The sequence below is a fragment of the Prionailurus viverrinus genome, chromosome D3 (assembly GCF_022837055.1).
Source record: "Prionailurus viverrinus isolate Anna chromosome D3, UM_Priviv_1.0, whole genome shotgun sequence".
Taxonomy (NCBI): Eukaryota; Metazoa; Chordata; class Mammalia; order Carnivora; family Felidae; genus Prionailurus; species Prionailurus viverrinus.
In genome coordinates this window covers 74,759,677-74,785,542 of record NC_062572.1, presented here as the reverse complement: position 1 = coordinate 74,785,542, position 25,866 = coordinate 74,759,677, and the positions used below count along the sequence as shown (strand labels likewise).

At 38.9% G+C, this 25,866-nt stretch overlaps 1 protein-coding gene across 7 annotated transcripts; it reads left to right on the top strand.

Moving 5' to 3' along the window:
- Nucleotides 1-67: 67 nt before the first annotated feature.
- Nucleotides 68-24,910, top strand: STARD6 (StAR related lipid transfer domain containing 6). Of its 7 annotated transcripts, none has more exons than XM_047826718.1 (9): nucleotides 68-133; nucleotides 712-1,008; nucleotides 1,625-1,708; nucleotides 3,644-3,737; nucleotides 3,935-3,984; nucleotides 14,041-14,167; nucleotides 17,143-17,260; nucleotides 20,178-20,271; nucleotides 24,396-24,910. In XM_047826718.1, the coding sequence occupies exons 4-9, from the start codon at nucleotides 3,648-3,650 to the stop codon at nucleotides 24,595-24,597; spliced, it is 681 nt and encodes a 226-aa protein (XP_047682674.1). In that variant the 5' UTR covers nucleotides 68-133; nucleotides 712-1,008; nucleotides 1,625-1,708; nucleotides 3,644-3,647; the 3' UTR covers nucleotides 24,598-24,910. The 7 variants fall into 7 exon arrangements, with proteins under 7 accessions (XP_047682674.1, XP_047682677.1, XP_047682675.1 ...); XM_047826721.1 differs by having other exon boundaries at nucleotides 75-133; nucleotides 949-1,008; XM_047826719.1 differs by having other exon boundaries at nucleotides 96-170.
- Nucleotides 24,911-25,866: the final 956 nt, after the last annotated feature.

Sequence of the window (25,866 nt, the reverse complement as noted above, 5' to 3'; positions counted from 1 at the left end):
ACGCGATACAGCGTCCCCGCCCCGGACACCGCCCCGCCCCAGGCTCCGCTCGCTCGAAGCCAGCTCCGCCGTCACAGCGGAACGCGACGCCCGCGCTCGCTTTCAAACTGATCCAACATGGCGCTGGCTTGCGGTGCGCATGCGCGGCGCTCGGCGCCCGGGGCAGCTGGGTGAGGGGCGGAGGCCGCAGGGGAAAGGGGGCGCGGCAGGGTGTAAGGTCGCCCTCGCAGCCGGGAAGTGTGGTTTCTTCGTCCTCGTCTTTCTGGGGGTGGGGGGCGGAGGGGGTGGTTGGGGGACTCCGGACGGCTTCGTCCGGCTGCCCCGCACGCCCGCCCCTCCTCGGTCACCAGTCTTTGCGGCTACTCCGCGCAGATGATAGGCTGAACTTCCCTCGGCTGGCTCCCCGGGAGTGTGTGAGGGGACGAGGTGGGGAAGGAGACTCGGGGGCGCTGGCGGCTGCCGGTTTGGTCTCGGCCTCCCCGCCTTCAGAGCACCCCCTCCCGGGATAAGACACCATCTCCGCCGGTGGTGGAGGGGCAGCTCCCCGGACCACTTCCTTCCCTCCCTCCTCAGTGCCTTCCGCATCCCATCCCGAGCCCGGTCCTTCTGGGCTTGCAGCCAGCCCCTCGCAATAGAGCAGATGCGAGATTGGAGGAGGGAGTTTGGTCAGGGATGGGATTTAACAAATTCCTTGGGAACCTTGATTCCCAGGGAAGAATGAATGTCAGTGACCCAGCACGGATTGGGGACCCAGTCAGGCAGCCCAGAAAAAGGGAGATTATATACAAACAGATGTAAAGACCACTAACAACATACGTGATTCTGTCTACGAGGCTGGGACAGGATATGAGGTGCGAAGAATCCAGTTTCAACCAAGTGGTGTATCCAAAAAAAGATGTCATCTCAATATTGGTTTATGTTTATTTTCCACTGACCCTGTGGGTGAAGATATCCTTGACCATTACTCCACCGGAATATGTTCCAGTCCATCCGATGTTACATCACAAGGTAATGGCCCTGTAGTCCTGCTGTTTGTTTTCTTCTTTGCACCCTCTGTAGCCCACTAAACTTAACCTTTCCTTTTTTCCTGGCAAACGAAAAAGTCCACGAGCTATAAAATGCAATTGAGTGGTTCAATTAAACACGTTTATTGTGGCAGGAAGTGCTAGTGATTTGAAAATGAGTAAGTCAAAGTCCCTGCAGGAGTTTACACCCTAGTGCTATGTTCCAATAATCTGTGCTTCTCTAAATCAGTCAGTATCAAGTATGTTGCTGATAGGAAATAAAGAACTGTGTTATATATGCTGGGGCAAGCACAGATCAGAGACCAGCCAAGGACTGTTAATGGCATGAGCTTAAAAAGTTAGACATCTTTATTTACATTCCACCAGAATGTCTTTTTAACCAGTCCTTCTTTAAAATAATTTCTTAAAGTTTGCTTTCATAAACAGTATTATTAACGCTTCTCTTACTCCTTTTTTCTTTCATCATGGGCATATATAGCAAATGTGTCCTAATGAGGGTATAAAGTGAAAATAAAGAACACTGAGAAAATATTAAGGAAATGATCAAATATATTGACCTAATTCATGGATCAAAATAATTCTTCTTTGTTCCTTCACAGGTTAAGAGATATGGAGATCTCCACAAGGATTTGGAGAAGAGTCCCAATAATTATTAAAATTCTGGACTAGATCTATTAGGAAAGGTAAAGAAACTGAAAGTCTACTAGGAAAAAGGAGTTGTAATGGTTTACTAAAGCTGTTCAAATGTAGATGTCAACTAGGTGTTATGCCTTGCTGGAGAACAAAATAAGAGAAGGTGGATTTATGAGCCAACCTAGACCTTTAGGTGAGAGCTAATTAAGACATGGTTCTGATCGGGGCGCCTGGGTGGCGCAGTCGGTTAAGCGTCCGACTTCAGCCAGGTCACGATCTCGCGGTCCATGAGTTCGAGCCCCGCGTCGGGCTCTGGGCTGATGGCTCGGAGCCTAGAGCCTGTTTCTGATTCTGTGTCTCCCTCTCTCTCTGCCCCTCCCCCGTTCATGCTCTGTCTCTCTCTGTCCCAAAAATAAAATAAACGTTGAAAAAAAAAAAAATTAAAAAAAAAAAAAAAAAGACATGGTTCTGATCATTAAACTTTAAGAAGGCTTATTGAGGCAGCTCTTTGGAGAGTTTTTTAAAAGGTAGATTTAAATGTGTCATTTCAAGAAAAGAAACTAGTATTTCTGATCATCAAGAAGGAGCCCCACACTGTTTCAATCACGTTGGCATATATTAACTCACTTAATCCTTATAATGACTCCATGAGATAAGTATTACTATCCCCAATCTATAGATGTAAACATTGAAATTAAGGGTTAAGCAATTTATTCAAAATAATGTAGCTTGTGGTGAGAGGCAAAGTTAGGATTTGAATCCAGCTGTGTGTTTCTTCCCACCATACCAACCAGCTTCCCGTAACTGAAAACTAGATGATGGGCCGAAGGACCAATGAGACTCCAGTTTCCTGAACCCATTCAGAACAGAAACAGTATCTTACCTGTTTTTGCCACACCTACCACAGTACCTAATCCCTAGTAAAGGATTTAGTAAATATGTTTATATTGAACTGGTTTGAATTTGATCCTGTCTGAAGAGGTGAAATTTAAACAAGACACCAATGAAGAGGAATCTGTCATTCATATTTAGGAAGAATGTTACAAGCAGAGGGAACAGTAAGTACAAAGACCCTGAGGTAGGAAGATGCTTGGTTGTATTTGAGGAACAGCCAAGTCAGTATGATTGAAGCTGAGTGGGAGAGAAGGCAGGTAGGAGTTGCCTTTGGAGAGGAAACCAAGGGTCAGATCATTTAATGCCACTGCCCTCACTTTAAAAAGACTAATTCCCAGAGCACCTGGGTGGCTCAGTCTTTTGAGCCTCTGACTTTGGCTCAGATCATGATCTTAATGATTCATGGGTTTGAGCCCTGTGTTGGGCTCTGTGCTGACAGCTCAGAGCCTGGAGCCTGCTTCACATTCTGTGTTTCCCTGTCTCTCTGCCCCTCCCTGCTTGTGCTCTGTCTCTCTCTCTCTCTCTCAAAAATAAATAAACATTAAAAAGAATTTTTTAAGTAAATACATGAATAAATAATAAAAAGACTAATTTCCAAGAACACTTGATCATCAGATGATGCAGCTTTACAGGAGTAAGGAAGCATGATTAAGCCTTTGGAAATACTAATGATTTATTGAATGCTTATTATGTACCAGGCATGGAGTAGGACAGTTAAGTGCATTATCTCAATCCTCACATTAATTCAACATTTAGTTATTATCCCAGAAAATAGGAAAACGGAAATAGTAAATAATGTGGTTCACAATTAGTGGCAGAGACAGAATTTGGCCAAGTTCTCTTTCAGTCCAAAGCCTGCTCTTCATAGTATACCACACCTTCTATTTGAAAAACTATGAATAAGGAAGAAGGAATTCATGCGTGCATGCATTTAGCAATTATTAAATAAAAACTTAATTAAAAAACAAGTAATGACTCTTCATTACTATGTGACAGGCACTGTAGAAATAGTATTAAAATGTAATACAGCATTTTAAAATTGTTTTGTATGATTATATTCTTACCAGTCATCTGTTTTTACAACTTTGCAGGTAGATGGACTATAAGACGCTTGCCCAAGAAACTGCTCAAGAAATTTTAGGATACAATCAAGATACATCAGGCTGGAAAGTGGTTAAGACTTCAGTAAGGAAACAAGTTAAATATGGTTCAAGAGTTTATTTTTTAATGAGAAGCAATTCATTATATAGACTTTTTAAAATGTTTTTCTTTTACAAACCAAAAAAATATATTTTTACTTTTTGTTTGTTGGTTTTTATTTTTCATTTTTTTTTTCTGTATCTGACAGCTAATTTATTTCTGGATTTTTATTCCCCTTTGAGAAAAAGATAACTGTTTCCAGCAAGGCTTCTAAAAGATTCCATGGAAATCTGTGAGTACAGTTTCCTATTTATAGACGTTTTGAATTCAATGGCATTGATATATCTAGAATTCAGTGCTGCTTCACTGGCTATAACATTGCTTGATAGTAATCAGGAAATAGAAATTATTAAGTCACTAGTTTAAATTTGGTATTAATAAATTAGAGCAATTATGTACCACCTAATCATTTTCAAACTTGAAGACAACCAGGAAAAAAAGTCTTTCCAAGCAAACAATTCACTAAGACAGGAAATTTCTACATCAAGAAATAATTACTATAAAAACAGATTGGTGTTTCCTTGATAACAGTAGTGTTTTGCAGCCTTTCAAACATTTCACCTTTCCGTTAAATAAGCCACTATAAAATAAAGTTTTTTTCCCCAAGTCATTTCTCTTGCTGATACGTGTAATGTTTTCTGAAAGCTGCTTTTAAGGATATTTTTGAGGATCCTGTTATTTCAGATATAACTACACTGAGGGTAGTGGGCTGACATTTTTAACCTTATTCTTAAGAGTTGTTCATTCATTGTTCATGATATCACATTAATGCAAACACATCATATGTTATCGAAATCAAATTTTATTCCGTTCCTTTTTTTTTTTTTTTGGAGTCCACTTTTTCTTCATTTTGTATTTCTTGCTCTTTTTTATCTGACTAAAATTTGCTTACCTTTTGTCTCAATCCAATTTTTTTACTATAAGACAAAACTGGTATGCCTTATCCTACTCATTTTAATAATTATCAGGAAGATAATCCCTGCTTTCATTGTCTAAATAAGTAATGATTCTAGGGACGCCTGGGTGGCTCAGTCGGTTGAGCGTCCGACTTCGGCTCAGGTCATGATCTCGCGGTCTGTGAGTTCGAGTCCCACGTCAGGCTCTGTGCTGACAGTTCGGAGCCTGGAGCCTGCTTCAGATTCTGTGTCTCCCTCTCTCTTTACTCCTCCCCCGCTCATGCTCTCTGTCTCTGTCTGTCAAAAATAAGTAAACATTAAAAAAAGTTTTTTTAATACAAAAAAAAAAGTAATGATTCTAATAGAGGCGCTTTCAAAAACAGACCGAGGAGGGAAGTAGGTGAGGTCAATGCCAGTGACACTAGAGGAATAAACTCTTAGAAAAATATTATAGCTTGTTGGCGTCTTACATACTGGACAAGTGTAGACAGCCACCTATGCGTCAAAGAAACCTTGGAAGTTATTTATTCATTCAACAATACTTCTTGGATATTTGTGTGCAAGGTACTCTACCACACCTAGAGCCATTCAAGGAGTAGCTCCAAATGGGGTGTTTTAAAGCTTTATGGAGATTTTTGATCAGAGGCATTTTACTCTTTCATGCAAAACTAAACAAAAATTGGGACTTTTTACACTCACATTTTAAGTGAAATTTATACGCACTGTGTACTAGTTATTGATGCACAAAAATATCATACCCCATTTCTTAGTGTCTTAACACTATTATCCCATGGTCAGGATTCCAGGGGTAGCTCAGCCTGGTGCCTCTGCCTCAAGGATTCTTAGAAAGCTGCAATCAAGCTGTCACCTGGGGCTTCGGTCTTATCTGGCGGCAGCTCTACTTCCAAGCTCACTTCCATGGTTGTTGGCAGAATTTGGATCTTCCTGGGCTTGTTGGACTGAGGTCCTCAGTTCCTTTCTGGCTCTAGGCTGGAAGCCTTCCTCAGTTCCTTGACATAGGGACTGCTCCACAGGGCTATTCACAACATGACGTGTGCTTTCCTCACAGTGAGGAGTCTAGGAGAAAACAAGAGAAGGAGCAAGTAAGTCAGGAGCCAAAGCCTTTCTGCAGCCTAATCTTGGAAGTGACCTCTAATCACTTTTGGAATATTCAGTTTATCAGAAGTGAATCACTAGATCCAGCCTGACTCAGGGGAAGGGGAGTCCACAAGTGTGTGAATACCAGGAAGTGCAGATGAGTGGGGGCCATGTTAGAGACTATCACACACTGGTTTTGGAAAACCGTCTTTTAATTCTTTTTTATAGTTGCACTAGAGTCCAGTAAATATCAAACACAGCTTTAAAATGAGGGTTATGGGGGCACCTGGATGGCTCAGTCAGTTAAGCATCTGACTCTTGAGTTCGGCTCAGGTCATCATCTCACAGTTTGTGAGTTCGAGCCCCGCATGGGGCTCTGCGCTGATGGCACGGAGCCTGCTTAAGACTCTCTCTCTCTGCCTCTCTCCCCCTCACTCACTCTCTCTCTCTCTCTCTCAAAATAAATAAAGAAATAAAAATAAATTAAGTTTGATAAAAGGTAATGCAACCATTTTGCATACTTGTTTTCTCAAGGTCATCCCACAGATTCTTCTAAATTTGCCATGTTTATGTACAGAAGGAGAGTATGACTGGACCAGTTTTTTTTGTTGTTGTTGTTGTTTTTTTTCAAAATACTTCTATTATTCTGTGTCAGCTGTGGCAGATATTTAGGTTACTACAAAGGAAACTTGTCTGAACATGTTGGTCAGGTTGGTCTGCCTCGGTCAAAAATTGACCTCCCCTGGCCTGGATTGAGAAGAAAGTGAGAATTGCAGTCAAATCAAGGGGAAAATCTAGGGAAGCTTACAACTTTTCCAGTACATCAAAGGGAGCTCCACATTTTAGTTACAGAGTTGGAAATAACCAAAGTGAGAAACATGAATATGAATTTAGAATGGGCAACAGAGTGTGAACATTGCACACTTTCGGCTAGATAGGATGGTCTAATGTTATTGGCCAAACTAGTATCTGGGAGAAATGTAATCCTTCAAAATGCCCTATAGGGGTAAAGGGGTTGCATTATCAAATAAGTTTTTCTAAACACTCCAGACTATATTCTTTTTTTGGAAATACACTCTTAAGATCAGATAAATCCTAGTGTAAAGAAACCTATTTAACTTTTCCACATGTTTCTGACCAAGGACATGCTTGTAAAATATTGGCCTGGATAATGGATCTCTCATCTCAGATTTGGATTCTAATAGAAGCTCTAATTGACTAGGTATGTACAGAGAAGTGATTTATTTTTCGTTATTTCCCTGCTGTCATCCCAGTGTAGGCCATTACCATCTCTATCTGGATTAGCTCAGTAACTCCTAATGGACTCCATGGATCTATTCTTACTCAACTGTATCCTGTTCTTCACATAATGGCCAAAGTAGATGCTTGAAATAATTCAGATTATGTCACTCCCCTACCTAAAATCTTCTAAAGCCTTCCCATTGCATCTAAAATAAAATCCAAGCCCTTTATCAAGCTCTGCAAGGCACTATCTAACCCTAGCCTACCTCTCTGACCTCTCCTACCATTTCACCCTCGCTCTCCTACTACCGTTGCATGAATGCAATGAACTTAAACCCACCTCAGAGCCTTTGTAGTTGCTCTTCACTTGCCTGGCATGTTCTTCCCCCAAATCTTTCCAAGGCTAATGTCATTTTTGTCCTCAAGATCTCAGCCTCATTGCTCTTTAGAGTGACCTTCCTGGCCACACCCACTTGCTGTTTACTACACCACCCTGCCACCTTCTTCATTTGCATCTATCACTATGTGAAATTTATCTTCTTCCTTTGTTCTCTCATTTAGTATATGTCTTATTAGAATATAAACTTGGGACACCTGCGTGGCTCAATCGGTTAAGTGTCCGGCTCTTGGTTTTGGCCCAGGTCATGATCTCACAGTTCGTGGGATTGAACCCCATGTCAGGATCTGCACTGTCAACATGGAGCCTGCTTGGGATTCTCTCTCTCCCTCTTTCTCTGCCCTTCCCCTGCTCACATGCTCTCTCACGCACTCTCTTTCTCTCAAAATAAATAAACAGTAAAACAAACAAACAAACAAAAAAATACTGTAAACTTGATGGAAATAGGAACCTGAATAGGAACGAGATTATAAAGAAATCACTTTTGTTTGTCACAGTATCCCTAGCACCTGAAGAGTGTCTATCACTTAGACACTCAGCAAATGTGTATTGACTGAACTTATGGACTTTAGTTCTATTATATTGGTTGCCAAATAGAAAGTATTTAAATTTCCCTTGTAACTGCAGTACAAAAATATAAACCAAAGATATCTTCTTAGCACTTACACCTTGATTTCATAATTTCATACCCAAAAAGTTCCTTTTGTGGTTAGCTTGGAGCACTTGGGTATATGCAAGAGAAGAGTGCCAGTTCTTTGGTGGGAATTTCTTTCTTTCCACCCTCAAGGGATGTAATACAGATTACCAGCACATAATTCAACACTACACATTCCCCAAAATGTTAGCAGCAGCTAACATTTATTAATCTTTTACTATATGTCAGGCAGTAGGCTAATAATTTTCTTCAATGTTTAATTTACTCCTCTTAGATCCTACAAGTATTTTCTAGCCTGCGGTTTTTCCTTGCATACATCACACTCATGTTTCTTTGCATGAATGCCTCATAGTTTTTTATTGAAAACTGAATATTTAAGTCATGTACTGTGGCAACTCTGGATACAGATTCCACCCACCCACCCAGGGCTTGTTGTTATATTTGTTTATTAGTTGGGTGGTTTGTGTAGACCAATTCTGGAAGTCTATTCTGCAGCCTCTGATAATCCCTGCTCTGATTTTTTCCCTTGTTTTTATCCTTTAGCCTATAGGAGGGATCAACATAAGCCATTTATTGATCACAAGTTGTGCTTAAGACCCCCAAACTAGCAAGATTTTTACCCTTTACAGCTGGATCTGTGTGTGGTTTACAGGCTGTTTTCACAATTCAGCAGTTTTATGATTTTTTCCTGCACTTAGCCAGGGACAAGTAACTTGGAAGTTCTGTAACCAGTCACTCCTCAGAGGGAGCACTCGTGGGCATACAGACATTCTTCCAGAACAGCAGCAAAGAGTATGATTTTATTTTAAAGTAGTCAGGATACATTATGTGTCAGAGGTTACACTTAATCTAAAGGCAGTAAGGCTTCAATTCTTTGTTGATTAATCTGTATGCAGCTTGGAAAATGCTTGTAAGTCACCAACACATACCTTGCATTGAATGCTCCCGTGAGGGGCAGCCTAGGACATCCATTCTGATTGTTTCTGAATAGGAGCAGCCTGGTACATCCAGTATAATTTTTCTGAGTGGGCAGTCTTTTACATCCACTCTGATTACCCCATAGTAGTGGCAGCCTGGTACACCCAATCAAAATGCTTGAGTAGGACCATCCTAGTATATACACTCTGCTTGTTCTGCATAGCTGCGACCTAGTGTATCTAATCTGATTGCTCAGAGTAGGGGCAACCTAGTATAACACCCTTTGTTTTGATTAGAGGCTTTGACTTCTTTGACTGATTGCTTTGACTAGAGACAGCCCAGTATATCCTCCTGATTGCTCTGTATAGGGGAAGGCCTGTCTCTTCTTACTGCTCTGGAGAAGGGGCAGCCTTGTACATAAACTCGATTGCTCTGAGTCTGGGCAGCCTAAGACATCCAATCTGATTCGTTCCGGTGGGAGAGCCTAGTACATGCATTCTGATTTCTCTGAGTTCGGGCAGCCTAGTACATCCCCTCTTTTCTAGGTGGGAGCTGCCTAGTACACACACTCTGATTGCTCTGAATACGGGCAGCCTATGTACCTACTCTGACTGTTCTGAGTAAAGGTATCCTTGTACATCCATTCTTATATCTGAGTAGGGGCAACGTAATATATCCACTCCACTTGATCTTAGCAGGGACAATCTACTTCATGTACACAGCCTTCCACACCACAACCCCCCTGCCAGGGATAAGTGTGATCTTATGTTGTCCATCTAGCTGTTATCTCTCCCTACTTCTGGCTGGTCTTTTGTGCTTTTGCACTAGTTCCATGTAATTCCTCTAATTGTTCACTAACAAGATCTGTATTTTTTTTTTTTTTCAAAATTTTCTCCACATTTTGTTCCAAATGAAATCCATCTTCTCAGGCATAGCTGAGATACTGCCAGCTCATTTTGTCTTGCTTTTGCCCCTGAGCAGAGCCTATGCACTACTTTTGGAGCTGAGTGACGCCTCCATCCATGAGCAGAAGGGGGATGTGAGGGTGACATTGGGGAGAGATGCTGCTATGACTTCAGTTTGCCCTCTTAATGTAGCAGGAAGGGGAAATAGGCCTCAGTATTTACGCCTGTTGTGCCCTGGACAGAGCCCTCTTCCTATCAGTAAATTCTGGGTGGGGTAAGGAAGCCTCAGTCTTCTCAGCAGTGCCTGCTGGGAATAGAGTTTAACAGCACGAGCTGAGTGATGTCAGTGACCCACCCGTCTAGGATAAAACCATAGCCCTAGACTGGGAGCTAGTGGGGAGAGGGAGCCCCTCCTTGTCTTCCAGGTGTGAAAAGGGGTTGGCTAGAAGCAGATCGTGGCTCAAATGCTACAGACTCTTACTTTTCCTATCTAGATTTAGTAGATATTCTTGAATAAATGTTTCTCCATTTCCTGAAAGCCCTTTGGTCATTTTCTAGAGAATTTCAATAGCTGTTTTTTAAGGTAATTTTCATCAGTTTGTTATTGTGAAACAGTTGTTGTCACTGTGGAGGAGGATTTACTAAAATTCTCACACAGCTACTCTGGAAGTCCCACCCCCAACTCTAATATCACATAGGATATGTGAAAAATATGATCCCTAAAAGCCCGTGAGTGTCTTACCATCTTACAGATGCTTCCCCAAGTTTACAGTTTCTAGTATGCCAAAATAAACACTTTATATTATTTTTCTCCTCCTCAACCTCCTAGTTACTCTTCTGGCAGTGCTCATTTACAAAAATCATAAAAGGCCATAAAGTATTTAGAGACATTAAAATTGGTATGTTGATATAAATCCACACATACCAAAAGGTTTTCATTGCTGCCTGAAATCTTCATGAAATGTATGGTCTGTAAATAAAGTGTAACTTCACATATACTGATCAGTTATTCCATATAGCAGCTAAAGCTGGTTAGAAACTGTAAAAGACAAGAGAAAATAGTTAAAATATCTATTTCTTTAATTTTTAGAGAGAGAGCATGAGCAAGGGAGAGCGGCAGGAGGACAGAGAGAGAATCCCAAGCAGTCTCCAAGCTCAGTGTGGAGCCCGGTGCAGGAGGGACTAGATACCAAAACCCTGGGATCATGATCCAAGCCAAAATCAAGAGAGTGGGACACTCAACCAAATGAGCCACCCAGGCACCACGGTTAAAATATTTTTAATTTAACCTGAGGTCACTTCATGTATAATGAGCACAAAGCTTTAGTGTAGATCATAGTAAAATATCTAATGAACTGTTCATCTTAATGATCAACAGATATAAAAATATAGTTTAGATCCAAATATGACAAAATCGTTATCTCTGAAAGAGCCATGAACACAGTAGATGCTGATACCCAAGACACATTAATGTTTTGTTTTCAAAGAGGCTTGATATTTACATATTTTTTTAAAGCCACTAACTCTAATTAGTGAATTAAGATAAGGTCATTTTTTTTTTTAATTTTTTTTTCAACGTTTTTTTTATTTATTTTTGGGACAGAGAGAGACAGAGCATGAACGGGGGAGGGGCAGAGAGAGAGGGAGACACAGAATCGGAAACAGGCTCCAGGCTCTGAGCCATCAGCCCAGAGCCCGACGCGGGGCTCGAACTCACGGACCGTGAGATCGTGACCTGGCTGAAGTCGGACGCTTAACCGACTGTGCCACCCAGGCGCCCCAAGATAAGGTCATTTTTAACTAGTAGCCTACCCTTTGCCCAATACAGAGCTTTAACTGTGTTTTATAATCTTCCAAAAAGCGAAATAAATAATTTCTGCCTTGTAGTCATATAATACCTGTAGCTTATACTTTTCTCACCTTTACAAATGACTGGGAAATAAACATATTAACCATTGAGTAGATAGTCTAAACCAGGGGTTGGCATACTTTTTCAGTGGAGGTACAGAGAATAAGTAAATAGTTTATGCTTTGCAGCAACTATGGTCTCTGTTGCACCTACTTAGCTCTGCCATTATAGCATAGAAGAACAACACATAAATAGACAATACATTTTTACGCCATTATAGCATGAAAGCATTATACATAAGTAGACATAGACAACCCACGGTGAGTAAGTATGGCTGTGTTTCAACAAAACTAATTACAAAAGCAGGAAGTACACTAGACTTGACCTATAGGCCATAGCTTGCCATTCCCTATTCTAAACAGTAGATATGAAAAGTCACAAATCCTTAAATGTTGATAAACTTATAGGTATATTAGATATCCTTCCCTAAATTACATGAGATAGTCAACTATTTCTAATGAAATAGGCTTTGTGTTAGGTGATCTTGCCCAACTGTAGAGTAAGTAGTGTTCTGAGCACAATTACAGCAGGCGAGGCCTAAGCTGTGATGTAGATTAGGTGTATTATTGTGCATTTTCGGCTTAAGATATTCTCAACTCACAATGGAGAGAGCTTATTGTAAACCCCACCAAATCTTATTTATCTTAGTGTAACCCCATCAAAAGTCAAGGAAGATATGTATATGTTAGTTAGAAATATCAAAAGGTTAAAAACTCTTCATACTCCAAGTTTACAATATAACTAGAGAGAGAGATAACTCATTATGTAAAAAAACAATCAGTGGTAGTATATACATATCCCTTAATAATGTTGTACTTAAATTTTAACTGTTATCATATCTGACTTCTTTTTCACAGGACCTGATAATTATTCAGGTTGTTTTCTCATTGTCTTATACAAAGCTTCATAATAAGCTCTTTAAAACTTTGTAGATCTGAAGGAAGGAAACATTACATAGTAAGGAAATTTGAGGATATCTTATAGAGAAAATTAAGGACTAACTGAGCTTTTAAAGAGAAATTAACATACAAAGAAATAGTCTAATGAATTCCTTATTTGTTTCCCAAATCATAAAAACAAAGTTTCAGAGGAAGAATCCTTCATAAATATGACTGTTTAGTGTAACAATACTGTTTGGTTTTTATCTCACTCCCCCCAGAAATTATAACTTTTTAGAGGTTTAAAATTTTGATTTTACTTAAACCTATCCCCTCAGGTTGGAAAGAATGATTAACTGGGAGAAGAGTAGAGCCAATATTGTTCAGACTTCATTTTAGTTCAACAGCCTTCTCCTAAATACTGACTTTTAATCCATTTTTCTCACATTGTCTTAATTTCATTGATGGATAGCCAAATCTAATTTCACTGATGGATAAACACAAAGGTTAGTTACTTGCCCAAATCCTGACATGCAAAAAATAAATGTAATTCAAAAGTCAGTGTCTATAAATAAAGTTCAGTTGTAACACAGACATGCCTATTCATTATATATTGTCCATGGCTGCTTTACTGCTACCCTAGCTAAGTTGCATAGTTGCAACATAGATCATGTGGCCTGCAAAGCCTGAATTATTTACCGTCTGGCCCTCTCCCAGAGAATTTGCTGACCACTGCTATAGACCACATTACATCCATAAATTAAGAATTGGGCCTGGGGGCCTGGGTGGCTCAGTCTGTTAAGCAGCTGACTTCGGCTCAGGTTATGATCTTGCTGTTCATGAGTTCAAGCCCCTCATCAGGCTTTGTGCTGACAGCTCAGAGCCTGGAGCCTGCTTCAGACTCTGTGTCTCCCCTCTATCTCTCTGCCCCTCCCAGCTTGTGTTCTGTCTCTCCGTCTCAAAAATAAATAAACATTAAAAAATTTTTAAAAGAAAAAAAAAGAATTGGGGCTAAAAGATACTGTTCGTATAAACACACAAACTTCTCATCAATTGCATTTGGCTTATGATAAATATGGCAGGTAAATATTTATGAAAAATATTTTAGAAAAATCCTAAAAGAAAGTAGCCCCTCTAATAAGACAACTATAAAACATTATAAACAAGATATGTAGAAAAATGCATCTTGAAATAATTTATATTAATTACTGCAATGTTTATTTCAATAAACCTGGCTACTTCCAATTGAATACTAGTGTTTTGAATTGCTGATATTACCTACAAGTGTTCTTTACTGCTATTTGCTAAATTAGCCTACTATGGTACATTATATTTTGAGCTAAGCCTAAACCAGTAAAATTTTGAATTTTCTCTATTTTGTTAACTATAGATATCGTGTTGAAGGAATAATTCCAGAATCAACAACTAAGCTATCTGAGTTCCTCTACAAACCTGAAAACAGAGTTACATGGGATAAATCATTGAAAGTGTACAATATGGTACACAAGATTGATTCGGTAATTTGCTGTTTGATATCAGACTTCTACTGTATCAATATATTTTTAGTTTTATTAGTGATTTGAATATATTAAACCTGTATGATTATAAACACTTCATATTTTATAGACTCCATTGAATTGAAATCTTTATAAAAGCCTTAAAACTTCCTTCTTTATTAGTCAAACGTTTAATTCTAGTTAGCTTTATTCTCTTGTAAAGGCTTAGCACTTTCTGAATCTATCCAGCTTTCGCGCAGACATGTGCCTTTGGTCTTGAGGGGATTGAACTTTATGTATTCACCTCCTCCATTAGGTAGAAAAAAAGATGAAGCATGCCTTCTTGATGGGAAGTCAGTAGATTTATCTTAATCATAATACATTAGACAGCAGGAACAGTGCAGACACATACTGTAACTGTTTTTTTTTTTTTAAGAGTAAGGTTATAGTATGGAATAATATCTATATATTGTGGTTATATAAACCTATATATATACTTATATAGTTGTGGTTTTAGGAACTTTCACATACATTGTCTCAAACAGATGAACAGGGGGAATAAAAACAAAGAGAAAAAAGTACAGGTAATTAGAGTAGAAAGTTTAAGTCACAGAGGTGGGAGGAAAGACCTAATGTAAGAGACAAGAAAAGCAGCACACTATAGACCTCTTATTTATTAAGACAGCTATACTTTATTGTATGTACATTAGACCCCAATAAGGTGTTTTTAAAAATCGAGTCATAAAGTGAACTTTCATGATTTTCATAAACAATTACACGTGTAAAACTTCAGGTCACTGGGTCTTTGGTTCTTTGAGTCTCCAAACCATATTCCACACGTCAAAACAAATATCCTACTTATCTGCCATCACCTTATCATCTTCTCAGAACTTAGGTTAACTTTACCTCCTTTTATTAAATTGATTTTAAAGCCTGGGAGTTGGGGGAGGTTGTAGAAAAGCCCAGGAAAGTAAATGTTTCATTTTATAGAGAGCACCTGAAGTTCCTATCCACAAAAAACACCTATCTATTACTCTCTTGGGATTTAAACATACAGTTTGAGAAGCATAGTCCACCACAAATGAAGATTCACACATTTGGACTGTCTCTTTCATGACTGCGTGACACTAATCTCACAGTTCCTTTTATACTTCATATGTTCCTGCTGTTGCTGCAAATCAACTGTAATAACTAGATTTGGCATCAAAAAAAACTGATCCAGAGAAATTATGTGACTTGCCCAAGGTCGCATACCAGGCAGAACCATGACTTAACACTTGATCTCCTGATTCCAATTCTATGTCCTTTCCAATATATTACAGAATCTCTGAATACCATTACACTGCACCAAGAATTCTTTTACCTTCCTATGAATGTTTATAGTATGCATCTCCAGGGATGTTTTAATTGACTCATTCACCTGCATTGGTGAGAGAGGGATTCCTACTCCAGGGTTTATGAGGGTGATCAAAGACATGACATCTGACACTAGACAAATGAGATCAACACCAGTTTATCAATCATTAGTCACAGTCCAGGAGAGGAGGACTGTTACAACTTTGTCAAATTGGCATTTGTTAAGTGGAGCACAGGGTGCCAGATGGTGAGCCACAGTTCAACGAAAGACCACAAGAGAAATTGAAATAGAGAAGTTTCTTACTCACAAGTCCTGGAAAAGGTACATGGAACGCCTCCAGGAGCCACATGGGGAGGTCAAGGCAGGCCGCAGGCAGAGAGAGGCAGGCCCTGAGGCACCTGAGCGTCTGTGAGTAGAGTGCTTTGGGATTCCTGGGCTAAGGCCAGATTGGCCAATTCAAACCAAAAAGAGCAGGTCACTTTGTAAAACACAAGTCCCAGAGGTGTCCAAGGAGCTCACGAGGGGAAGGTTGTGGGAGGCAGGGGAGACCATTGATCGGAAGGGGTGTTGGGGAAGTTACATCAGGAACTGACGTTTCCTTGTGACTGTGGTGACCAAGGCATGCACTTGTCGGGGGGGGGGGGGGGGGTTGGTGTCAGTTTAAGGCCCCCACAGGCTCAGTAGCCAAACAAAAAGTTTACTGAAGCAGCAATACCATGGAGTAGCTTAGCTAAACTCCCAAGGACACACCGCCATGCGGAGTGACATGGGAGTTGCACCCAGGAGCAGAGTAAATAACCAGTGGTTGTGCAAGACCAGCATTGTGGTGTCAAGAGGTTGAGGTGACCCCTGACTCCTACAGGAGGCTGTGATTGGTTGGATCAATTCTGCTGTCCAGCAGGGAACTGAAACCCACCAGTCAGGGACAAATAGGAACTGTGGCTGATCCTGTGATAAGGGGCATTGCCTGGCAAAGGGGCCTTACCTGTAGGAACAGAATGGGGAGAATACCTTGCAGTTAAGCCATTTAAGACTCTCCCAACTTCAGCAGACGTCAAGGTGGCACATAATACTGGTCCTTAATTTTAAGGCCTTATACCACAGGGTGCTAAACCAATTTGTCAGAATATATTACCTAATCAGTGTGGACTGGTAGAAATACACTGGGAATAAGGAACATGGGTTCTAGTTCTGTACTTATCTCTAGTTTTGCATGTGATTTAATCTGTTAGGCTTCGGTTCCTTCGTCTAAAAATTTAAAGAGTAGATAATAACGAAATTCCTTTCTGAATTTTCTGCACTTACATTAATTTGTCACCAGATATTTGATTTCCAGATTACTTTCTCCCATTTCTGTACATTGCCTTTTCATTTTATTTATGGTTTCCATTGCTGTGCAGAGCTTTTTTGTTTGATGTGGTCCCACATTTTTGCTTTGGTTGCCCTGTGCGTCTGGTTATAGATCTAATGTTCCTCTAACACTGAAAACGCGAGTAGATTTGATGATGTTCTTCTAACTTCAAAGCCCCCTTCTTTTTCCAAAGAGTAGCTAATGTTATGCAGTGAAATTCTCTGGGGAGAGATACAAAAGATAGATATGAAGTAACTGTTCCAATCTTTACGGTTTGATTTGTTCCAGGACACATTCATATGTCATACCATTACACAAAGTTTTGCCATGGGCTCAATTTCCCCCCGAGACTTTATCGACTTAGTATACTTCAAGCACTGCGAAGGGAATATGGATATTATCAGTTGTAAGTTGAAGCATTTTGCCCATATTTTGGAATTACTATGAGTCATTAATAAATTTTGTTTTCCTTTAACTCACAGTTTGGGAGAAACTGCTTTCAATTAATTTGTTATTCTCTTTATTTGGTGAGACCAATAAATGTATGTATAATATAGACAAGCCTGAGTTTTACCCAACTCTGGAGGTGCCATTTATATCAGTCAATAATTATGGCATCTCTTGGCCTTTTTGCAATTTATACCATGCAGCACTGAGTATAGACAGATAACTTGTAGGCTGAAACTTCACAGCATACATTTTAAAACTACTAAGACACAAAGTTAATCTTTGGATATGCTATGTTATATATGAATTATGTAGATTGGGCATATCCAGTAACTGAAAATTCCTGAATAAATTTTCATTAGATGAGTCTTTACATAAATGTGCTTATATTTCTTTTAGAAATTGGAAGTTTTGATATCCTTAGCTCTGTGTCACTCTGTAAATGTGTCACTCTGTAAAATGCAAATGTGTATAGTCTTTTCCTAACTGGCTTTATTTACTTAACACATACCAGTTCATACTTGGACTCAGATAAATACAGTAACTCCTGGTGAAGGGATTTTGGTAGGACAGTAGCCTAAAGCCCTGTTTTTCTCCAGAATTCAATTTAATCTCACCATTCCTATCTGAATAATCTTCTCTATTGTAAACTACTTGGGAGTAGGGACAATTAAGTGTTGTAATTATTATATTCCAACAAAGTTTCAGTTATTCTATGTCTGTAGTACTCTAAATTTCAGATACTAGACTACTACATAGTTCTGCCTGCTCAAACACAGCTCTGTTGCAGCATAGCAATAAGGCCTGATATTCATCACTTGTATGTGGCTGTCCCTTGTAGTTTCATGTAGTCGTCATTGAGTTGTCTCCTTTTAAAATGAGAGTGCATAAAAGTTTATTCACCATCTACAGCACAAAATACTATATGTCTGAATTATAGATCTGTTATTTTCTGTATTTGAAGGAGACCATTTCAATCTCATTTTTAGTGGTCAGAGGGAAGGTAAAAAAGAAGTATGGAAGAAGTTAACATCAACAAATAGTAGTAGTAATCCGTCATTCAGTGATCAATACTAAATTTGCTTTAAGCAATTTTCCTAAAATGAATTTTTGATGAATACTGAGTTTTCTTCTTAATGTTCCTTTTGTTGTTATTTAACTTACTACGCAGCTTGCTTTGAGCTAAATATTTTGTGTGCATCATTTCACCAATGAGGAAACTAAAGTTCACAGAAATTAAGCTACATTAGCTAAGAAGCAGCTGAACCAGAACTAAAACTCAAGTCTTCTGACTTTCCAAACTCTGGGTTAACTATATGCCTCATAAAAGATCCATACTTGTTTCTGAAATACAACCAAAAAAGTTTTAAAGAAAGACCAGGATAATCTCCGTATTTTAAACAGAGAAACACTATGTTAATATCACTTCCAGCAGTACCGTTATGCCAGCACAATAGGATCTGTTGAGATGATGAACTCGCTGTGAACAGGGAAAATGCATTCAGCCTCATTTGTCCGTTAAGTGATTTACATTGCATTTACCACAGAATTGATTGCCTGTGTTAAAATCCTAAACGAGAAGTCACCATCTCTGACAAGAGAAGGATTCAGTTGCCAAGAAAAAAACAAATATATTTTTAAAAATACTTTTAGGGCACCTGGGTAGCTCAGTTGGTTAAGCCTCTGACTCTTGATTTCAGCTCAGAGGAGGATCTCATGGTTGGGAGGTTGAGCCCCACGCTGTCAGCACAGGAGCCTGCTTGGGAGTCTCTCCTTCTGCCCCTCCACCGCGTGCATGAGCACACAAGTGCGCACTCTCTCTCTCTCTCTCTCTCTCTTTCTCTCTCTCACACACACACACATAAATAAATAAATACAATGTAAAAATATTTTCAGAAAGGGTATATATAATTATCATAAGCTTAGAATCAAATCACCTCCCTTCTACATTCACATACAGTATGGCTATGCCACACAGTTCTTAAAACAAATTCTACTGATTTTTAATTATCCTCTGAATTAGCTACAGGGAATTGGCAGAAAAGAGCATTTAAGCCATCTTTACTGACACACCAAATAACTACATCAAATATTTTATTTAAAAAATGATTAACAATTTATATGTAAGTATTGAATCACTATATTGTACACCTGAAACTAATATTCCACTGTATGTTATCTAACTGGAATTCAAATAAAAACTTTAAAAATATACAGGGGCGCTTGGGTGGCTCAGTCGGTTAAGCATCTGACCTCAGCTCAGGTCATGATCTCACGGTCTGTGAGTTTGAGCCCCACATTGGGCTCCGTGCTGACAGCTCAGAGCCTGGAGCCTGCTTCCGATTCGGTGTCTCCCTCTCTCTCTGCCCCTCTTCCACTCATGCTCTGTTTCTCTCAGTCTCAAACTTAAACATAAAAAAAAATTTTTTAATATGTAAAAAAAGGATCTAACCCTAAAAAAATAATAAATAATAAAAAATGGTCAGTAAAATTTATAAACCTGATATCTTCATAGAATAGTCTTTTCCTTTGTGATTTTTTTTTGCTTCAAATCTCAGGAGCTAATTAAATGATACTTTTAACACATTTTCTTGTATGTAAAAGGTAACAACATCTTTAGAGATACTAGAATGAGATCATTTGAGAGGACAATAGTGCTCATGCAGGCATTTTCTCAGTTTTGACCTGTGTGCACATACATATGTACAAACATACATACACAGGTATAAAACTAATATCAATGCTGACAATAACTAAATTAAATTAAATGCTATATCACACTTTTTTTTAATACACTACTTCAAATAGAATTTTTCATCTTTGTGGAATAGTGTTCATTTTCTTTCTTTTTCTTTTTTTTTTTTTAAATCACTTAGCTAACAGTGTGGATTTTCCAGCATACCCACCATCGTCAAATTACATACGTGGTTATAACCATGCTTGTGGCTATATATGTTCTCCTCTGAAAGAGTAAGTGTTACTTGCATTTATTTTATTTTAACGGCTTTTAGTTCAATTCTTAACTAAATTCCTAACTCATTGGTACAAGTATATGCCAGCATATTCTGTTAGGGGGGAAAAATTGCCCCTAAGTGTAATTTAAAATGACAATTTTTATAAGTGTTTTCATCATGAGAATGGATAATTCCCTACAAAGTATGATGTGAGGTCTCTGGGATGAGTCACACATGCACATGCATTGCCTGCCCCCCATCCCTTCACCCCCAGTTAACTTTCACCTGATGCTTCAGATTTCCCCATTAGAGTCACTTCTGTGAATTATTAAGCAATTTTTGTAAATTACACTTCCCAAGAATTATAATATATTCACTATTATCAGCAATGAATGCTTCGTCCTAAATGAATTCTTTCCAGTGGACCACCTACAGATACCTGCAGAATGAGATGTACAGTAGGTAAATTTGGAAAGAGCTGGAGAAATCAGAGATGAGTCACTGCCCACAGGTGACCAGCCTAGGGGTAAATGGTGACATAAAATACACATATTTTGTAAATGTATGTACATTAATTCAAGGTAGTTCATTTCACAAATTCCTTAAGTTTTGATTTTTGCTAAATGATTTTATATAAGTAAAATATATCAGCACATAAAAACTTGTAAAATTTTTTATTGGCCAGATATAAACCTCTCAATAGGAGGGGAAAAAAAAACTTATGTGAAGAAAGTCAAAATAAAATACATTTTAGGCTGTATTCCTTAACGTGTTCTCTACTGAATTAGAGAACCAAAAGAATTTCACAATTATGTACATTAATGGACAGGATCATTGGTGCAGATGATATGATGGTGATACATGGTCTTTCTACCCACCTGTCACTTTTGAATCTATGGTCAAGACTGCATTCTCCACAGCAGGAGAAAGCAACACAAGGGAAGGGGTAGTGCTCCGAATCAACTGGGTAAATCAGCCACTGGCGGGGACTCTAGTCAGGAAGCTACACGCTCTAAGGTGTGCATCACAGCCTGAGGCCCCGTCTTGCATCTTGTTAACTTTCCACTGCCAAAAACATGGAACAAAGGGTGATCTAGACGTCCCATTTCGGGCAAGAGCCCTGCCTAGCATCCTGTTAGAGAAAAGATGGTTTCATTCATAGTCTCAGAGAAAGGTATGAATAGAAAATGATTCTTCTGTGCCACGCAGCACAACATTTTGGACAACCAACATTTGTAAACTAGTCATGTAGTAAACTTACAAAACTTATTATCAGGGAGCACCTGGGTGGCTCAGTTGGTTAAATGCCTGACTCTTTGATTTCGGCTCAGGTCATGATCTCACGGTTGGTGAGATAAAGCCCCACATTGGGCTCTGTGCTGACAGCGTGGAGCCTGCTTGGGATTCTCCCTCTCCCTCTCTCGTTATCTCGTTCTCTCTCTCTCTCCCAAAATAAATAAACTTAAAAAAAATTATCAGTAGTAAAGGCACTTTTCTAGTAAATACTGGAAACTCAAAGAGATTTAAGACCTTACCCATGGCTCGTGAATATTCTCAATCCTGCCACCAGAGACACTTTTGTGAAAATAGTCTAAACTGCATAGAGACGAGTATGGGAAAGGGACACTCACACAGTTTGTGGGAGCAGTGGTCTTTATACCCCCCAAAAGAATTTTGTAAAACTGTACTCCACCTTGCATATTTGTAAGTTGATATTGAAATTCTGCATAGGATTAAATATAGAGGATGCAATTTATGGCACTTTAAGTATTGATACTTTTTTTAAAAAGTGTTGTATCACTCTTGTAAGCATATCCAATAGACTCTAAATACCATAATAAGTTGAAACCTACCATAACTCAATTTCAAAATACATACAAACTTCAACACTCAGAAATTTACATCATTCTTTTTCTCCTTGATTCCTACATTCTTATTTTCTTCCCTCATATAATTTGATCCTAATAGAATATATGTTGGGGCACCTGAGTGGCTCAGTCAGTTAAGCATGCAATTTCAGCTCAGGTCATGATTTCATGGTTCATGAGTTCAAGCCCCACATCGGGTTCTATACTGACAGCTCAGAGCCTGGAGCCTGCTTTGGATTCTGTCTCTGTCTCTCTCTGCCCCTCCCCCCCCTCAAAAATAAACATTAAAAAATAAAAATAAATGAATGTTACAAAATATATGTTGTATTAGATTAAATTGTTATTAAAAGAGCAAAATAAAAATATATTACCAAATGTTCCATAGCTATTAAATATAAAAGCCAACTGTTACTGAAAACATGCCTTGATTATTAGCAAAACTTAGGTAGCATTTGCTCTGTGCCAGGCAGTCTATAAACAGTCTACATATATTGGCTCATTTGGTCTTCCCAATAACCTTATGAAGTAGGTAGTATTACTATCTCCATTTTGTGGAAAAGAAAATGGAAGCCAGGAGAGATTAAGTAATTCTCTCATGGCTAAACATAGGTAATAGCAAAGCTCAGCTTTAAACCAATCCAGACTGGCTCCAGAGTCCATGCTTCTAACTGTTACACTCTTTTATCTGTGTATTGGTGATACTAATAAAATGAGATAGCACTTACTATTGTCTACTCCAACTTTGTAAGTACTGAGAAATTTTTTTTGAATAAGTGGGTTAAAATGAAAAGAGTATAATTCTAGGACTGTCATTAAATGCCTTTGAAATTCTCTTGTGTTATGTACCATAAATTACATAGAGACCTATAATCAAAAACATTTTTTAATCAAAAACTATTTTTAATGACAAATAATTTAGATCCATAAATTTTATTGAAAGCAAAGAATTGACAACATGATTTATTACCCAACTCACTTCCAATTAATCAGATTTTTCCTTTGGGATCTCAGAGTTGTGTTTTTTGTTTGTTTGGTTGGGTTTTTTTTGAGTAGACTCCAAACCCAGTGTGGAACCCAACATGGGCCATGAACTCATGACCCTGAGATCAAGACCTGAGCTGAGATCAACAGTCAGATGCTTAGCTAACTGAGCCACCCAGGCTTCCCTCTCAGAGATTTTTACATGCCAGAGCAAACCACTGTAGTATGACTCAGTACTATTCAGGGAGGGTGATGGGTATACTTGTGTTCTATAAAGCAACAGAGGATCATATGAACATGCTGGTGGGAAAGGAGAAGCCTACATCTCCATCAAAGATGGTCTCAGATGAGTTTAGGGAAAAGGTACATGTGAAGGTTAGAGACCTGAAAATTTATTCCCTTAAATGTTATTATCCTCTCACACCCTTTGGAAAGTCTTCACATACTCCAGTTTGAAGATCACTGGGTTAGAATACGAAGTACTACAGTCTTCCTAATGTCACTTGGAAAGAATATTTCCAAATGTTAAATGCACAAAACCTTTGACCCAGAAACTCTATGTGTTTGTAGAAATCCAAATGGATCCATTACAAAGATGTTTTATTGCCACTTTATTTGTACAGCAGCAAAAAGTGAGAAACCACCCAAATGATAGTCCAGAAAGGTCTGGTCACATAGAGAATGAAATACTGTATGCAGTCATGAAAAATATCTAGGCCGATTGGTATGTCTCAACACAGAAAGAAGTGCATGATGTCCTACTAAGAGGAAAATAAAACTAGTTGCAGAAAAACACATCTCATTTTTGTAAAAGCAAAAATGTGTATGTGTATATATGTGGGGTAGGCAAACGTATATGCATATATGTAAGCTATCTTTATATATACATAGGCAATAGTCTGAAAAGATCCAATCAAAAGTATAGTAAATATCTCTGGGAAACAGAATAAGGAGAATAATTATGAAAATTCTGTTTTGTTTAAATTTTTGTAAGCACATATTAATTTCGTAATTTAAAAAAGTTAACAAAATGACAAAAAGGAAAAGCTGACTGAAGACTGTAACATATAGTCTACTTAATATTTTTATGTAAAATGTTTATGAGTGCAAATCACTCTGCCCTTTTTTGTGCCCTTCCTTCCTCCCCGCCTTCAGTAACTGTTTGTCCTATCATAAGCACCACGAAGGGAATCGATGGTGAATAAGACAAGGATCCTGCTTTCTATGAAATTATAAATTCAGTAGATAAATCCAAAAATCTTTATATTTTTACTGCTTCCTTTGTTTATAGGAACCCAGCACATTCCAAACTAGTGATGTTTGTCCAGACAGAAATGAAAGGAAAATTGTCCCCATCAATAATTGAAGCAACCATGCCTTCCAACTTAATAAGCTTCATCCTCAATGCAAAAGATGGAATAAAAGCACACAGAATTCCATCGGGACACGGATCTCATCCTAACGGCCACTCATCTTTCCTAAAAAAGAAATGAGGCCACAGAAGAGCATGCGTGGCAGTCATTGCCACTCACCTCCAAGTCAATGTGCATAAATACTGTTAAACTTTGCTAGACGGTATCCTTGTACAAATTACTGAAGGCACCTTGTGAAAATAAGAACTCACAGTCGTGCAAGAGAACAGCATTCAATATAGTTTTTAATCTCATATAAGAATGATGTGAATCACAAGTGTCCTTTAATGTACTTTTATCTTTTGTTTTGTTCCCCCTGGAAAATGCCCTGCAAAAGAATCAGTAAGAAAGCATACACAGTCAGAGGTCAGCATTAATTAAAAATTAAAATATATTTTAAATTGTTTTTTCTTGGGGCGCCTGGGTGGCTCAGTTAACCGTCCGACTTCTGCTCATGATCTTGGGGTCTGTGGGTTCGAGCCCCGCATTGGGCTCTGTGCTGACAGCTCAGAGCCTGGAGCCTGCTTTGGATTCTGTCTCTCTCTCTCTGTGCCCCTCCCCCACTTGCACACTCTCTCTCAAAAATAAATAACCAGTTAAAAATTTTGTTTTTTCTTCACTTACTGTTTAAATTGATAATTATTGGAGACATGTACATAAAAATTGAAAAGAATTCCAATAGAATGTATAACGACTGATATCTAAAATGTAAAATTGAATGAATGCATGAATCAATTTCTGGTTCTGGCCAAGATGTAACAATCCATTCCTCCCAAATCCTTCCCTTTAAAACTAATAGACTGCACATAAGCATAGGGAGATTCAAGCATAGGTGAAAAGAAGGCAAACTACCTAGAAACCTAGGACTTGAGGGATGGCATAGTCATTGTTGGGGTCTCCTTATTGCCTTCCGTATATTCCAGTCAGGGCACTGCAGAAGCCTCCAGCCTGGAACCACCTTTGATATCCTTCCTGGGGTAATGTCAGTGGGGTCCTGTGGCAAAGTGAGCATTCCCTCCCACATCAACTTGGCAGCAACAAGACTTAGCCAGCTAATGCAAAGAAGGTTGGGTTACTATTCACTTCACTGCCCTTCCCTTACCCCCAGTGTCACCAAGACCCAGCAGGGTGCTGCAAACCCAATGTATTTCAATGGTTTCCCCTTTGTAATGTGGCCCCCAAAAGATATGTTCTTGTCAAATCCCTGGAACCTTGAATGAGACCTTATTTGGAAAAAGGATCTTTGCAGATGTAATTAAAGACCTCAAAATGAGATCCTCCTGGATTATTTAGGTGAGCCCTCATCTAATCATAAGTGTCCTTACAAGAGATGCACAGAGAAGAGTTTTG

What these genes read in the sequence shown, in the direction of transcription:
- STARD6 (XM_047826718.1), top strand. Translation starts at nt 3,648, where the DNA reads ATGGACTATAAGACGCTTGCCCAAGAAACTGCTCAAGAAATTTTAGGA. An exon ending in GGAAAGTGGTTAAGACTTCA is followed by an intron (nt 3,738 to 3,934) that starts GTAAGGAAACAA and finishes TTCCCCTTTGAG; the next exon opens with AAAAAGATAACTGTTTCCAG. An exon ending in AAAAGATTCCATGGAAATCT is followed by an intron (nt 3,985 to 14,040) that starts GTGAGTACAGTT and finishes TGTTAACTATAG; the next exon opens with ATATCGTGTTGAAGGAATAA.